The sequence below is a fragment of the Anolis carolinensis genome, chromosome 4 (assembly GCF_035594765.1).
Source record: "Anolis carolinensis isolate JA03-04 chromosome 4, rAnoCar3.1.pri, whole genome shotgun sequence".
Classification (NCBI taxonomy): Eukaryota; Metazoa; Chordata; class Lepidosauria; order Squamata; family Dactyloidae; genus Anolis; species Anolis carolinensis.
In genome coordinates, this window is record NC_085844.1 from 190,613,122 (window position 1) to 190,631,321 (window position 18,200).

General features: G+C 37.8%; 1 protein-coding gene across 2 annotated transcripts in view; it reads right to left on the reverse strand.

Annotated features, from left to right (window-relative positions):
• fkbp5 (FKBP prolyl isomerase 5) overlaps positions 1 to 18,200 on the reverse strand; it is a 60,059-nt gene that overhangs the window by 22,745 nt on the left and 19,114 nt on the right. Inside the window, exons 1-5 of one of the 2 annotated variants that reach the window (XM_003226480.4) lie at positions 10,772 to 10,937; positions 10,397 to 10,523; positions 8,059 to 8,203; positions 2,596 to 2,738; positions 762 to 876 (exon numbers count right to left, since the gene is read on the reverse strand). In XM_003226480.4, coding sequence (XP_003226528.1) covers positions 762 to 876; positions 2,596 to 2,738; positions 8,059 to 8,203; positions 10,397 to 10,501 — 508 coding nt within the window. In that variant the 5' untranslated portion in view covers positions 10,502 to 10,523; positions 10,772 to 10,937. Of the gene's footprint in view, positions 1 to 761; positions 877 to 2,595; positions 2,739 to 8,058; positions 8,204 to 10,396; positions 10,524 to 10,771; positions 10,938 to 18,200 lie in introns of those variants that run through there. The other variant, XM_062978428.1, reaches the window with a different exon arrangement.

Sequence of the window (18,200 nt, forward strand, 5' to 3'; positions counted from 1 at the left end):
AATGTATATTCCATTCCCCCATGATGGATTAGGGCAAACAAGTCAGAAATAACTCTATATTACAGATATATAAATAATGGGGAAGTGGGAGAGAATTGGTGGGAAGGGGGCTTCTAAAATGTTGCAATATACTCTGTTCAATGTTACTATATACAACATACTAAGGCAGCCACTGTGATAACACTGTGTTATGATCTCTATATATTACTTGTGGGATGACACTGATATAATAAGCATACAATGATTGTACAAGTATAATGAAGTACAATTATCTTTGTGCATTTTACTGGTGGAATAAAGTACCACAAAGACATGTTTCTACTGTAGTGGAGAGCACTGACAAGAAATTAAGATATATAAAGAACAATTATGTAACAGGATATAAAGTATTTTTGAGTTGATTTGTTTTGTTAATAACAATACAGCTAAAGCATCTGAAATTGCCAACATAACACATTTTCAGAAAACATACAGAGATGGCAAAGTGCATTCCCCTAAATCGAAAGAAAACATAACTGACTGCAGCACAATTCAATCTACTGAAACTAACCCCCACAGCCCTATTTAGCCCCAAAAGCCAGCGCTAATGCAGACATGTTGTGTTTTCATTATTCCTAACCATATAAAACGAAGATGCCAATTAAAAGCTAAGAGCTGGTAACAAGCAGAGACAGCAAACTGCTACTGCTTTAGTTTCTATCTATCCCACCCATCAGCAGTCGGCTACTGAGCTATAGTTCTGTCTCAACATCAGAACTTACTTTGAACAGCTGCTCCTTCATTAGGGTTGGAGTATCCTTCACCTTTCTGTTTGATTCTGCGGATAATACCTCCATTCTCAAATAAATCCTCTCCCTTGAAATCAAGCAATTCAATCTGAAAAAAGATCAAACTTCAAAGTAATAATATCACCTAAAATTGAACAATGTAAATGTCATTTTTTGTATAAAAGGACAAGAGAAGAAAGCATGGAATCTTAGGGCTAACTGATGCACATGGCTATTATTCTAATCAGTTCATGACAAATAAGCTGTATGAATTATGCAGTCCAACTGTGGCATCAACTCAAAGTGAGTATTCAGACAGATTCACCATGAACATGTTAAAACGAGCAGAGGACTCATGAGAATGAGCTCTACACAACAACTTATTAACATCAGTGATGGAACCCAAATGACCTCGATCTAAGAGAAGTCTAAGAGAAGGCAACTCCCCTATGAAAAAGTCTTGCCAAGAAAACCCCATGATAGGGTTGCCATAAGTTGGAAATGACTTGTAGGCACACAGCAACAACTAAGAGAAGTAATAGGAAGTAATGAGAAAAATGGAATTCTATGTATTCCCTCTTCTTATCGGCATTATGCTCACTAGAGAAAGGAACAAGGTAAAGAAAATGAAATCCAAAAACTGTTTTCCCAGAGTCATGGCACAGTATTCGTATTCCATTCTATATCATCAAAATGTCAAGGTGGAATTTTTCTGTTTGCTTTGCACAAGTTTATATGACCTTGTAATTAGGCTTGTACGGGCAGCAGAGTTAAGAGCAAATCACTGTGCCCTTCAAGTATGTTCTTTTCAAAAGGCAACATATATTGAATAAGCCACATGTGTCTTCTCATAGAGTGGAGAGATTGGTGGTTGTTAGTACCACAAATAATGAAGAAAGTGGCATGACAGCCAGTTTTCAGGACACCTTTAAGCTTAAACAGCCATTGCAAGATAAAATCATCCTTTTGCAGAAAGCAGATGTTTGCATGTACACAAGATTAGGTGGGAAACTTTTAATTCCTAGGAAAGAGAAAAAAGACAGGAAAATCACGTAGCTAGTTATGTTGGGTTCATTGCTCCCAGACTCTAAAACTCTTTCCCAAGGAAGGCCTGTTGATCCATTTCTTTGATGCTTTCTGTTATTATGCAATAATGTTTTATTGAGAACACATCCCTTTAAGTTGATTGTTATGGGCAATGTAAGTACAGACAGTCCCCGAGTGACAAACATCCGACTTACATACGACTCATAGTTAAAAACAGGGGTGAGATAACAGGAACGGAGAGAAATCTCCCCCTTGGAAGGGAAATTCACTCCTGAAAGAGTTATCATGTGGGAAAGGTGTCTCCACTGAAGCTTTAGCACCAATCCTTGTTTCCACAACAAGCCACATTTTTCAAAATCCAATTATCACAGGGACAGAAAATGAGGAGAAATCTTCTGAACAGGGACACAGACTTCAAAATAAACATCACAGGGGTGTTAACCATTCCCTATGCTATCCAAAACTAATAATGTTTGTTTATTTATTTATTTATTTATTTATTTATTTGGCTGGAGCTACTTTTAAAAAATGTACATGTTCCAACTTACATAAAAATTCAACTTAAGAACAAACCTATAGAACCTATTTTGTTCGTAACTTGGGGACTGTCTGTATGTTGAAATTTGTCCAACTGGTTGTTGTCTTCCTTGATTTTGACCTGCATGTATCTACTTGTATTTTACTTTGTATATTATTGCTGTTCTCTACCATCAGCATTTGGAGAAAAGGTAGAATATTAATGTAACATATAATACCAATAAATAATAATAAAAATACTTACCTCAAAGAAGAGTGTTGCATTTGAGGGGATCTTTGGAACACTACCAGCAGAACCATATGCATATTCTGGTTTGCACAGCAAGTGGCAGATTTCACCTTTTTTCATGGTGGCAACCCCAATGTCCCATGCCTTGATGACCTGGCCTAGTAAAAAGAAATTTCAATTAAACAGTTTGTGTCAGTAAGCTCTAAAAAAGAAAAAAAATGTAATTTTATTGCCTTTCAATTTTTAAAGCCATACATTTAATACTCCATTATACTTTGGAAGTGTACATTTCAAAATTCTGGAAAACCCAACAAATTTATCTGTAAGTCTCAACTGTTTCTACACTAACAATTTCTTTAAATAAGTTGTGAGCAGGTTTGTCCTACAATTTTCATTCACTGTGGCAGGATGAACAGCTTTTGGTCATGTGTCTATATCAGTGTTTCCCAAATTTTGATTCTCCAAATGGTTTGGTTTTAGCTACCAGAATTCCTAACTTTTGGCCAAGTTGTCTGGGATTTCTGGGAACTAAAGCCCAAAATACCTGGGGGACCAAAATCCGCAAATCACTGATCTACATGTAGCCATTGGCCAACATTAATGTTGCAATGGGCTGCTGGGATGCTGCTCAAGTACTCCAAAGCACAACTGAACAGATAGCGTGTGAATGAAAAATACAATTCACTCACAATTGTAGGTAACAGCAGAAGAGATTCCGCATGTTCAGCAGTTCTGTAATCTTAGTGATGACTGCTATAGGATAGGTGAGATTTTCTCTTCTACTAATCTGCAGTTAACACAACATGCAGGAATGGGAGATTTAACCACTCCTCTCATATCTACACACTACAGTCCTTGGGACTACAAAAGAATTTGGGCAACTTCATTTTACATATCAGACACTGCTCAATATAATAAACCATAAGAATTTCTGTCCTTGCATGCTCCACTCTCTCTATTCCTCCATGCATGAGGAAAAGTTTCAAAGCACGGTTTTCTATTAAAACTTTGTAACAACCTTATAACAAACTTGGATAGCAAGTTAATCTGGAAAAGATATGCTATACTATGGATAGAATCTATTGTTTAAGAATTGCTATAAGTTTAAGAATAGAATAAAGACAAACTGTCAGAAGGGAAACACATGTTAGTACCAAACATGGTTGCATCACTAAGGATTTTAAAAACACTTTTAGAGCTCTATAGAGCTGCAGACATTCATTTAGTATGGTAATTCATTCATCCCCAAACACTAACAAAATGTAACAAAATTGGCAAAATCAAAACTGAAAAAATCATGAGGAGTCAAGTACTTCCCCCAAGATGTTATATGATTGCCAAAAAGCAGCTCTCTCACTGTTGTCAGAAGAAACTCGGATTCATTCTTTTATATACCTTGTGTGGAAGCTGAGACATGGGTATAGAAAATGGCTTTTGATGTCACCAAATAATACTAATTACTGTAACAGACCTTGCTATCACAACTTTAAACCCATGCTTATAATATGAATACATCATACTTAATATATTCAAATCTTACAAGATCATAAATATGATCAAGAATGAAACAACAAGATTTAAGTATAATGTTTTTCATATACAAACTTCTCTAATTTAGTATCAATGGAAAAATGAGCTGGTTATACATTTGTTTGGTGTTGAAGACTTTGTAGCTCCTATAGTTCCTGATACATTTTAATAAGAAAAGGTTCTACCATTTGAATTCTTTGAGTGCAAAAATCAACATGCATCATATGAAACTATTGAAGATGTAAGCTTTCTTCACAGTTGCAAGCAACTATGGATTAGCTTAATAAAAACTTGTAAATGCATAAAAAGGAAGTAGCTTCAGCCACACTTAATGAAATACACTGGAATAAAATGCTCCAAAGCGGGTCCAGTGGCAGCATGGGAATACACACGTAAGATTGTAGAAGTGTCCTGAAGCCCTTTTGGGGTTCACATGACCAGCTGGGCCAACAATTCTCCTTGGGGACATCACCATTATTTCGCCATCCAGACGCAGCTCCAAGCAGCCCCTTGGTAGAGCTTTGCTGGCAACATTACTTCTGGTGAGGTAACAGGGCATCTCGCCATATGATCACCAGAAGCAATGGCTCCAGCAAGGCATGCTTCTAGTCAGTGACAAAGCAGTAGGTCTGTTTGACAAGTGAATACTGGATGGGACTGGATCCAGCTGTCCACACCTTGATAAACACCAGGATCATTTGAGAGCTTCCAGGAAGTGCCAGAGTAAATTCTGGTTCTCCTTTTTTCCAGATTAATGCTGGAAACAGCACTTCTGCTATAAAAGCAGCTGTGTATCATGTTTACTAGGCTTGCTCAAATAATTCGTTTTCCCCGTTTACCGTTATTGATTCGTTATTTTCGTTTGTCTTGAAGCAATATCGAACCTTGGTTGTCCACACGCCTGGATATCGCGGTTTCGAACCGCGATTGGCCGTTTTCCGTTATGGCGCCTTTTTTTTCGTTTTTAAAAAATGCTTTGGCAAATCATCCAAACTTGTTTAAGTCCACTGGGGCAATCTAGCGTGTTGTTTGCACCTTGTAGCCAATCAGAGAGCACGTTTAACCAGGGGGAGGGGCTGGTAGGACGTCCTGAGCGTGCACACACGCCTCGTGGCTCAGTCGCACTGGGAATTTTGGAGAGGGTGGAAGGGAGATTTTGGTGCAGGCACTGGCAGGCAGGAAAGATTGCTGCGTCACAGCATGGCTGTGTGAAGACCGGGAGAAAAGGTGGGGTGGCTGGCTGAGTTTGGGTGGTGTGTGTTAGTTGGGTCTTTCTTTTTCTTTTGTTTTTGCAAAGGGCTGTCCTGTGGGTGTTTTTTTCCTGGTGCTGCGCCATTTTTCCTCTTGCGGGCGGGGTGGGCTTTCTCCTTTTTTCCACGCAAAAGTGTTTTTGGAAACAAGGGATCCGAGCCAGGGACGCTTCCTGATAATCCTAAGCCAAGTTTGGGAAAGAGTTGCATATCCCATACTTCCCTGTACAAAATACAACTCCTTTTGGGGAAAGAAGGGGGGGTGCCTTTGTCCCTTCACCGCTCTCAAATACAAGCGGGGCTGCTTGTGTCTCAGCCGGGGACGCTTCCTGATAATCCTAAGCCAAGTTTGGGAAAGAGTTGCATATCCCATACTTCCCTGTACAAAATACAACTCCTTTTGGGGAAAGAAGAGGGGGTGCCTTTGTCCCTTCACCGCTCTCAAACACAAGCGGGGCTGCTTGTGTCTCAGCCAGGGACGCTTTCTTATAATCCTAAGCCAAGTTTGGGAAAGAGTTGCATATCCCATACTTCCCTGTACAAAATACAACTCCTTTTGGGGAAAGAAGGGGGGGTGCCTTTGTCCCTTCACCGCTCTCAAACACAAGCGGGGCTGCTTGTGTCTCAGCCGGGGACGCTTCCTGATAATCCTAAGCCAAGTTTGGGAAAGAGTTGCATATCCCATACTTCCCTGTACAAAATACAACTCCTTTTGGGGAAAGAAGGGGGGGTGCCTTTGTCCCTTCACCGCTCTCAAACACAAGCGGGGCTGCTTGTGTCTCAGCCGGGGACGCTTCCTGATAATCCTAAGCCAAGTTTGGGAAAGAGTTGCATATCCCATACTTCCCTGTACAAAATACAACTCCTTTTGGGGAAAGAAGGGGGTGCCTTTGTCCCTTCACCGCTCTCAAACACAAGCGGGGCTGCTTGTGTCTCAGCCGGGGACGCTTCCTGATAATCCTAAGCCAAGTTTGGGAAAGAGTTGCATATCCCATACTTCCCTGTACAAAATACAACTCCTTTTGGGGAAAGAAGAGGGGGTGCCTTTGTCCCTTCACCGCTCTCAAACACAAGCGGGGCTGCTTGTGTCTCAGCCGGGGACTACACCAATTTAACAAAGTTTCAGCCACAAAAACAAAGTTTCTGAAGTAGAGCAATGACTTTCACAGTAAAGACAACCCAATTTAACAGGAAATAAGACTTTCAAACCAGGAACAGATTTCTGCAATTATTAAAAAATGGTTTATTATAAAAGCTATGAAAATTTGCCAAAAATCAGAGGATAAGGGAAACGTTCCACATTTTGGTGAGCTATCAGTGTTAAATGTGTTCTACCACTGTACCAAGTTTGAAGAAGATCACTCAAAAAATGAGGGCGGGAGAGCCCCCTAAGTCCCCCCCCCTTCGGGCTGTTTTTGGGCCACCGCGCATGTGCGTCCGCCATTAACGAATTAATTTCGAAAATAACGAATTTTCGTTAATTTCGAAAAAATTTGGGGGCCAAATTCATTATTAGCAACAAAAACGAAAAAATGCCCCCTCTAGTTTTGAAACGAGTTTAGAATCAAATTTTTCATGGATCGATCAAGCCTAATGTTTACTCACTGCAGCAGTTGCAAAGTGAGTCTGCTTGATTTGGCCCATGTAGACATAGATGGCGAGCAGAAAAAGGAGTAGACAAAGGCAGCTTTTTCCATCCCATTTTAACACCTTACTCATGCAACAGGGAACCGCAAGAATGGCATCCTCCTTCTACTTGCAGCAGAAGCAGTCAAACAAACTAAAGGACATCACAGTTTGTTGTACAAAACCAGGTGCAGCTGCTGTTTTCATTTGTTTCTCTTCCAACAAACCGGATTTGTTGACCATAAAAAACCTAAAACAGAGCATGGATTGATTCCATATCTGGTTTTCTGGGAAGGAAGGAAACCAGAGTAGTAGCTGCCTCTGGGTTTGCACAGATAAATCACAGAGCAAGGCTCTTAGTCACTCCTGCAATAAGAAGGAATGGTTAAGCAGTGTGCATTGGTACATTACTTGTTCATGATAAGCCAGGGTTCTTACTTTACCTCCTTTACTTGTAAAAAAAAAACCCTAAACAAAATCAGTGTATCTCAGTCTGGATATTCAACTGGAAGCCAAATTTGAGCCAGGAAAAATAAGCAAACAAACATGCACATTTAGGAGGAACATGCAAATTAACTGGTTTAAAGTATCTATGCTTGTATATTGGCTCCCCAAATAAAATGTTATGTATACATTTAGGATGATAGAATATAAACTAATAAATTGACATTGTTTTCTTTAAAAAAACATGCAACTTGTAACTTTGTGAGGAATATCTTTTAGAGATTCCTAGCCTACTGACAGAAGAATTAATGCTGAAGTTTCTTAGCCTATATTAGCCCATTTCAGTTTGCCACGTTTGAGGATTTGTATCTTCAATGTGACTAACAAAAACATCTTTGCATTTGACATAATATTTCACAATAGACAAAGTAACAAAGTGACTGCCTTGCATAGAACTGGCAGATCCACACAGCTGCCAATTCCCAGCCCTTCCTGTATTTGCTCTTACTCATAGTCTCACAGGCCTTTTGAAACAGGATTATATATATAAACTGTCATTTAATTGACAAGAACCCACACTATATCCCTAAAGCTCTCTTTACCTTTCTCCACCTTTTCCACTCTTTACCTTTGCCCAGGCTGAAGATAAATGGCTCATTCCTGTCACGGCTGGAATCAAACTTTTTCCCATTAGCCAGCTTTCCTTTGTAGTGAACATAAACCTTGTCTCCAATCATTGGAGATTCATCTTTATTTCCTGGCCTCTTCACAATCTAGAAAGAAGATATGAAACATGAAATAGGTAGGGGCTCATGTGTAGTGCCTGAGCACTTCCGAAAGGCCATCAATCAAGTACAGAAGTCTGTAAACATAGGTTCAGTATCCAAATATAAAAAGATAACATTCTTTAAGACTCAATTTGCTGTACTGGTTGATTTTTTTTAAAAAAAAAACTTGATGATTAAGGGTTATTCATATCATCAAAAATGCATTGCAAAGGAACTGTCAATCAGCATTTATTACCAAGTATTGTACACTCTATTTCAGAGGAAGGCAATAGCAAACCATTGCTTGCCTAAGAAAACTATGTGAAATTCATGAGTTGACAGGTGACTCAAAGGTACATACATATATCCTGGATAGGAAATACTAAATCTATATATATAAAAATGTAATATTCATTTTACTATGGAGTAAACAACAAAACCACAAAACCAAATCACACCAATTTGGCCACAAAAGACATAGTCATCCAAAATATGTCTTTCAATCAAAAAAACCTAGAAAAATAGTCCAAATTACAGAGGATGAGGAAGAGCCTTTCTCCCCCTAACTGCCAGTTTGAAAGGTAGGATCTGCTGCCTTTAGCCCCCCCCACCCCGCCGCTGCCTTTAGGCCCCGCCCCCTTCGTATCCTAGCAACTCCCTCAGCCAAAATGGCACCCAGGGCATAGGCAGAATGCACTTAGTTCTGATCCACACTGCCTATAAAATACAGATTATCTGATTTGAACTGGATTATATGGCAGTGTAGACTCAAGGTCCTTCTACACAGCTATATTATCCATTTATAATCTTATATTATCTGCTTTGAAATTGATTATCTTGAATCCACACTGCCATATAATCCACTTCAGTGTGGATTTTATACAGCTGGGTAGAAGGGGCCTCATATAATCGACTTCTAAGCAGATAATAAAAGATTATAAATATAATATATAATAATTACTGTGGTATAATAATACAGAACAATATAATATCTAAAATCAGCACAGTAAATAAAGAGCAACACTCTGAAAACAGGGAAATTCTAGACAGCAAACAACCAGGGCCAGCTAACACCTCCCAACAAAGAATTTCCCCAGGCAGGAAGCAGCCAGGCTTTGAAGCTGCAAGGCCATTAAATATTAATCAAGGTGCCTAATTGCAGCATTCATACTTGCAACACCGAGACTATTAATTGCTATTCAAACTGGCCAACCAACGATTCCGCAAGGTAGAAAGCGGCCAGGCTTGCAAGCAGCAAGGCTATTCAGTGCTTTTCAACCTGGCCAACCAAAATTTCCCCTAGGTGAAAAATCCCCAGGCTTTGAAGCCACAAGGCTACTCCGTCCCATTCAACCTGGCCTAGCAAGGATGCCCTATGTAGAAAGCAGCCAGGCTTTTAAGCTGCAAGACTATTCAGTGCAATTCAATCTGGCCAAACAATGATTCCCTTCCAAAGGAAATAGCCAGGCTTCAAAGTGGCTCTTTGACTGAGGGTGCTACTCCAGCTACTCCAGAAAACAGCCAGGCTTTGAGGCTGCAAGGCTATTCACTGCTATTCCACCTGGCCAACAAATGATTCCCATAATCAACGCGTGGCCGGGCAAAGCTAGTGTTTAATAAATAAACATATCATTTGATTGCAGCATTTATTTTATTAATAAAATTTAAGACACAAGTGAAGACCTGTTTCTTCTGGCAGGCCTACTCAGACAGTTTTAAAGACAAATTTTAAACTTCCAATCTATGTCTAATTCTTGTTTTGTACATTTTAATATGTACTTTATAGAAATATGCTTTAATATGTGTATTCTACAGAGTGTTGTTAAATGATTATGTGCTTTGATTATGTGTTTTAACAATGTTGTAAGCCACCTCGAGCTGTGAGTAGAGGAAGGTAAGAAAAATAAGAATAATAATAATAATAATAATAATAATAATAATAATAATAATAATGAGGTTGTTTTCAAATTGACACACATACCCCAAATAAGCTGCTGGAAAAATGTTACCAAAGCATATCCGAGATCCTGTTGTTTGTTCTTGGTACCTTTAAGTTGAGACCTCTTACTTCATCCTTGCATGAGAGGAATAGTTGTCCTCAATGGAAAGTTTTTAGGTTTGCCTTGATATATTTCAAATTTGTTGGGCTGTAGAAGGAATGTTTAGATAAGATTCCTCCCCCCCTCCCAACAACCTCACCTTCAAAACTCCTCGATCCTTGATTGGTGTGATGTCCTCGCCTTGTTCAACAAGAGTAGCTGTTGGGACATCTCCTTCCTTCTTTGTAGCCTCATCAGTTGTCATGTTCTCATTTCACAGGCACTGCCTTTGCAAAGGAACACACAGTGACAAAAGCTGAATATTAGTCACTCATCCTATCAAAATTCCAAACAATAAAGGAAAATACAGTTGGCTACCCATATACGTGTATTCTGAATTCACAGTTTAAACCAGCCATGAGTTGAAAATATCCCTCCCCCACAAAAAAACAAACAAACCAAAAACCATACATTCAGAGAGTGAATGGTATAACAAAATTTAACTACTGTTTTTGGGGGCAGGGAACTTTTTTACCTGTTGAGAACCTATTCTCTTAAAAGTAGCACCTATGGTAGCATGCTGGCCATGATCAGGAGGGATATCTCCTCTCTGCCCAATTTCCTCTCCCTCTTTTCTCTCCTTTTTCTGCTACCGAGGCAGGAACCATCTTTAAAGGCAATCTAGCTACATCCACACATGCTTGGAATGATAGTAAGTCAAGCAGGTGGCTAAATGGTGCAGCAGGGATAGAAGCTTGGTTGTTTAGATTTAAACAAGATATAACTGGATGTGTAACTGTGTGTGATAGAAGATCTAGTAAACTTGGATCTGGAGAGGGGAAAAACAAACACTGATATATATATATATATATATATATATATATATATAAGTTTTAAAAAACCGTTAGCAATGTGTAATCAAGAAATGCATAACAGAGAACCAAAAAGCAACACAAACACATAGAAGATTTGAGTAATATGACTGTGAAACTGCCCCTAACCATTGAAAATAAAATAGGCAACAGCACAATTCTTTAACTGAAAAAAAAAACACTATATACAAATGGAAAGAAAAGGCATTTGATCTTTTTAATATAGTGGATTTTTGAGAAATCTAACAAAGTTGGCTTTGCTGAGTTTTTTTTTTTGAGCAACAATGCTTGAAATAATGGGGAAGAATTTTTTGCCTTTGTTAGAAGTAAGGCTTGTTATAAACAGCTTCCTCTTTATAAAGATTTTATATGCAAAATGGAAAAGGTCAAAATGTTGTAAACTCATAAGCCTGAAAGCTAATGTAAGTGTTACAACACCCTTGCTACACTTCAAAAACATACTTTCCCATGATGAAAGACCTCATGTGACCTTCAGATCTATCTTTACATGAGGGACATAAGTTCTAGTGTGGAGATACTCCATATATTTTAGTTGTCACAAGGTGAAACTGTATTTAAATGGTATGCAGTTCTGTGTAGGAATTGCTTTTCCAAGGATACAACATTTAAACTGACTTCTCCTAATAGGCATCCTATTTCTAAATTAAATTAAGGAGCGGATAAATTGCAGCTTTAGGATGATACTACATAAGAAATAAATGTGTAACAGCACCACTCATTACTTTGTCCACCTAGTATGGGGACGTGCTCCTAAACAAGTAAGAATTTGTCTCCTAAAATGCCCTGTCTTTTTCCAGGGTTCAATGCTTTACTATTTTTTTCCACAATATCCGACTACTGATTATCTTTGAATAACTTCTGTTACAAGGTTTCTAGATTTCCACAAGCCCAATGGAAGACAAAATGTACCGTCTTTCTTTCAGAACAGGGGTTATGTACTTGATACTTCTGATATTACTGGGTATGACTTGATGTGGACCATGTTAGAACCTGCTCCTGTCCTGGTCTTCTTCAAGTTCTATTGTAATTGAGCCACAGCATCCCTCTCCCAAAAAGAAGTTATAGTACACCAAGAGACTTCAAAGCAAATAATATTAGTGCTTTTTCTTTAATCTTTTCTGCAAACCCGGAATTTTGAAATGTTAAAGCACTAGGCTCTGGAATGGACCTAGAAGTAGCTGTACCCTACAAATTATCAAATCTAACCCTTTAATAACATGTACCAATTTGATGATTTTGTATAACTTGTATCTTTTATGTACTGTGTCAATTCCTAAAAGTATAAACTGTATCAGATGAAAAGTTTCAAAATGTATCTAGAAGGCAGCTACCTCTCCATGCCTTCTATTTGCATAATCCCTTGGGAAAGGAAATCACAGGATCCCTCTAGCTATTTCCCAAACCAGATCAATATAAAACCTGTGTGTGTTTGTAGATTATCCTCTATGACATCAGGGTAATCTCAGGATGTTTTTTCATTCAGCTTGAGGCTGAGAGTCTGCCGCTCCTATGGAAGTGGGGACTCAGCAAAAATCAATGCACTAGCTCTCTATACAAGCAGCTAAGCCATTGATTGTCTGGAATCATCACCTTTGTCTTTTGAGTCTTGCACCTTTGTCTAGCACGGAACTGGACACTTGAATTAATCAGGGACTCATTCAAATATCCACACCACCATTTCCTCATGAACTGGGCCCTCCCAGAGGATGTCCCTGTAACTGATTGGCTCTTTGAACTGACCAACCACCAGCTGTCATTCTTCCTGACATGGAAATCTCCTGTAGGCTATGATTTCAGGGGAACTCTCGACCAATCCAGGTACAGATCGTAGCCTGCCTCTCTTTCCAGCCAATCAGGGGAGAGAGCAGGAAGCCTGAATAGCTGTTAGAATTGTATTAAGATGTCTTGCATTTTTATGTGAATTTATTCTCACACCTTTTGAAGTAAATTGCATGTACTTGCATCCTTTTTGGATGAAGTGCAATAAACCTCTGTGGCTTTGCCCTCAACCTAGGAAGTTTGTTTCTCTGTCCTGGCTGATCTTGTTTAGTGGATGCTCACGGATGTCTTAACTATGGTCGTAGTTTAAATCACTACATTATCTGCCCACTACTGTCCCTGAGAGGACAGTTCTGAATGTTCTAGCAAATGATTAAGGGAGGAGGAATGGACGACAGGAATGCAGAAAGAAAAGGGGCCACTGCAAGCTTTTTCACAGTGCCAGGGCTTTTAAACAAGAAGAGCAACACTAAGAAGAGCCACAGAATTGGAATCTATCAACTCTAGCAACAGAGTCATGTTGGATGTAACAGAAAACTGCATCTAACACCAAGGGTCAAAACTCATTTCAGATCAGTCTGAAGTACCTCTAAAGTTAGATTCTATCATTGGTTTTTAGTGTGTTATTCTTTTCATTTCATTATATTGTTGAAGAATTTGCTCACTCAATAGCTTCATGCAGATAGAAAATTCATTAATAGAGCTGCTATTAACACAAAAAGGAAATGGGTTGACATATATTTTTCTATTCCTTATTACTACAGAAGATCTAAAAGTTTTCATATCAGTTTCAAACTAGTTTCAAAAAATCTATCAATTTGGCAGCCTAAAGATCAATATTTTATTCCATGTCTGAAGGGTACCTAAATATAAATAACACAAAATGAAAATAAAATAGGAGACTTGTTTAACTGGCAGCTAAAACAAGCAGAAAAATCAAAGCCTGGAATATTCTAGAAAGCAACATCTGGTAGTGTTTGAACAAAGTACTGTGATCATTAACTAGAAAGACACACAAATGCCTTGGCACAATGTATCACTGACACAGAAGGGATATTGTATAATTTACCCGTCTCATTTTAAACTCAGCTAATGAAATTCTATCATTTTTATTCTTTCATGTCTGTTATTTCCCAAACACAACCCAGAACATTTGTGCAAGTCGCTGAAAATATTGGCTTTCATTTAACACTTTTATCTCTCCAGATTGAGATGGTTTGTAGCCCATGCATTCTAGGAATATGATATTCAGAATATACATGCATATTCAAGAAGAATTTTGAAAACCAAAATTGGCCTTTTTCCAGAAAACAAAATCTGTCTTAAGCACAATATGTCTAAAATAAAAGTCAAAGATGCAAAATCTTCATTCTTAACAGTATCAAAAGGCTTATTTCAATATTTATGCAAGCAACCATATCATCTTTAATAGCAGATAAAACATATGCTAAATAATAATATAATCCCACCACCCCTCTAGCAAACTTGGGAATGTGGACTTTTAGGAGGCTTTTTGATAAGTGACCCTAGTCCAGTGGATCTCAACCTGTGGGACCCCAGATGTTTTGGCCTTCAACTCCTAGAAATCCTAACAGCTGGTAAACTGCCTGGGATTTCTGGGAGTTGTAGGCCAAAACACCTGGGGACTTACAGGTTGAGAACCACTGTTCTAGACACTAGTATTATAAATCTTGAAAACCACCCCCTCCCCAGAACTATAATGGAATAATTTTGTGGATTTATTGGAGTCCTGGGTAGAATTTTATGCCCTTCTAGTTCTGTACTTATATGCAGTTGTGTTCTTTTGAGTTATTAAAAATGATGTGCTACGTTCTGGTGACAGAAATCATCAAGGTTTGGAAGTGGAGTAAATAACCTACCTTAGAACTCACTAAAAGAAAATCTACTACAGATATAAATCATTGAGGATAGAGTTTACTTAAACATGCAAGGCCCTGACCAGGAAGGTTTGCTTCATTTTACCACACCTTTCAAGTGTTATCTGAAAACTCCTGTTTTATAACATTTTTGAATTAACTCTGGAGTTTATCTTAACTTCATTTGTTGTTGTTGAATATGGTCTCTTGGTTATCTTATTGCTTATTCTGTTTCACTTTTCAAGTCTAGCTTAAGCTTTGCTAATGAATGGAACAATAATATGGTACATATGATGCTAAGGTGGAAAACAAATCCCTTGAATCCAAACATTAGTACCACGTACACACTTTTTTCTTGGCATGGAAATTATCTTGGTATTGGAAAATCTCATAAGCAATGTAGCTCCCATAAGGTCTGTTGCTCAGAAAAAATAGCTTCAATAATGCCAGAGTTTTCATATTTTGTTCTTCCCAGCCAAATCATTCATTTACTAATCAAACACAATTTGAAAGGAAAATTCCTCAGAACTGCTCATATATACACAAAGTGCTCAGTAGAGTAACTTTAGCTCACATATATTGACTTTTTAAGGCTCCGGGTTTATCATCTTTGGCATTTGGACAAGTGTACATACAAATCTCAACCACAAGTGGAAAATGTAACAATGCCAACATTCAGCACAGTGTGGTGGAAAAGCTTCCATATATTGCCCTCCTGTTTTTAAAATTGTATTGATTTATAAAATTAGTAACATACTGATAATAATAGAAATCATAATAGTGGGTGCAATAATAACCACAACACAAAATTAAAATCAAAGTTTATCTAAAATTTTCAGGTGATTATTGCTGGAAATTATATTTGTAAACTTTAGATATGGTAAAATTAACAATTTAATGGTTTCTGATGTCTTTATTTTTCCTCCAGATAATATAAACAACATATTGACATGATATACTACTGAGCAGTGATAGACTATATTCTGATGCAGGAAGGGCACCACAACTTGCTGCTATCTGTGTCAGGTCACTGACACTACTAAAGAGTTTTTAAAAATTCCAATCAAAACAAATTTTAAAGTTTTTTAAAAAATATACAATTTTTATTCCAGAAAATAAACCAACAGATCTACAAATAAACAAAAGTTTAAAAAAATCAGTACAAAATACACAAATGTAAAAAAAAAACTATCCCTCACTCACAAAAACATAAAAAATAAAGATGCTTTTTTCTTAATATAAAAATCCTTGCACATCTAGCAAAAAAGAAACAAAAGCAATAATCCCCACTACAACTACCCCAGTACCCCATCACTAAACATATACTACTCATACAACTGCAATACCTAATCTACAAAGCCTCACACTCTGTCTGGTAGTTTTAACTTTTCAATTTTCTGTGCCTATAAAATATCACTAATACCACCCTTTTCCTTATATTGGCACACTTCTAAGTCTGAAAACCAATAGAAACTTGTCTCCATCTTTGATTGAAAAAGATAATAAATAAATCCCTGCCTTTCCTAAATTGGTCAATGATTTCTCCTTAATGAACATTGTCAATCTGTCCATTTCAGCTAGTTCACACATCTTCATGTATGACGAAAACAAAAGTTTTAACATGTGCACTTCATTGACTCTGCTGTTAAAACATTTCACTTTAACTACTTTAGCCTATCAGAAAAAAACTTTTGCAGTTACTATTACTAAATGTATAACCTTGATTGCAGAACACTTCTGTTTCTGATACAGTTGCCCATCTATATTTGTGAGTTTAACCTTCATGGATCTGATTACTCGTGGATTACGTGCTGCTTTTCAAAAATAGGGACTTCAATAAGTCCCTATTTTTTTAACAATGGTTAACATGTCTAACATGTTTGATGATTTTTAATAGTTTTTAAACAGTTTTAATTCATATTTATATGTTATTGATTTATATATGTTATGGATTGTTTTTATAGTATATGTGGCAGTGAATTTTTGCCATTTATTATGTTGTACACTACTTTGAGTCCCCTTAGGGGTGAGAAAGGCAGTATAGAAATACAATAAATAAATAATAAATAAATAACACAAGGATTCATCTTGAGTTGTGTTCACTCAAGTCAAGTTTAGTCAGTAGTCAAATCTTTGATTGCTGAGAGGAACTCAAACTGGTGTAGTGGCTGTGCCTATCCATATGTGTGTCCATCGTTTGGGGGAGGGAGGAGGAAAGAGCTGGGGTGGGTGGCATAGAAGAGGGTATTGGTAGTGAAAAGAGGTTGCAGCAGAATCTTTTACAGCTTTCTGCCCCAGAGATCCTTGCATCACCCACTTTCCATCCTCATGCTGTTCCATCCCATGCCCATGCGATCTTAACCCTCACAAAAGTGTAAAGTGAACTGTACAAAATAATAACAAGTAGGTTACTATTGCTTGAGGGCATTAAGCCATTTTCTGGAAAATTGACATCATTGCTGAAACTCAGAGGTAGCAGTAATTGGTATATCTCCTGGGAAGGGGACTATGTGTTAAGATGGTACCAGTGAGCATCTTTAATACTGAATCCATATCACAATATAGGAGACTATGAAAACATTTTTTACTTCAACTATTTCACAGAGACATTCAGGCTCCAGTCATATGGCCCTTGGGATCTCCAGCGTTGAACTGGATCATAAATGGGCAGATTTGGGTAGTGTACCACAACAAGAACAGGTATGTTCTGAGTACTGGGATGCAATATTCAACCTTTGCCTTTCCTTTATATGCTTTATAATGGCAGAGGTGTTAAGGTATACAAAAAACAGGGTGAGTTTTGCAAGGATTAACACCAAGGTTGGAGTAGATATGTGTTAAGAAAAAAAACTCATTCTGGTGGTCATTATATGCAGGTGCTAATTATGGCAAGTAAGTTTGGGCCACACCTGGTGGGCTATAACTAGGTGTGTTTTGGGATACATGGTGCTCTCTTCCTGCTCACTCTCTGGGGATTTATGCATATGCATTCTCTGCATTTATGTGATACATACAAGGACTATGTAAACTTTGTTACTCTGAAGAATTTATTTTTGATGCAATGCCACAAGTTTATGTTTTTGATTCTGATGAAGAAGAGTACATTTATGTTTCCTCTTTCATCTGTGTGAAGCTACTGTGTATTTGATTGACTATATTCTGCATAAACCACAACAAGGGGTAGCCCAGCCCAAAGTTTTCCCTATTCAAATAAGCTTTTAAAGCAATTTTGAAAGGAAAAGTATGGCAAACCCTCCCTACTACTCTGACAGGAGCCTGGTGGGGTTAATGAAATGTCAGAACACTTAATGACAGAGCATTTGTGAATTTCATTGTATTTTATGAATAATTAATTGCATTAATTGCAGCTACAGTAGAGTCTCACTTATCCAAGAAACGCTTATCCAAGGTTCTG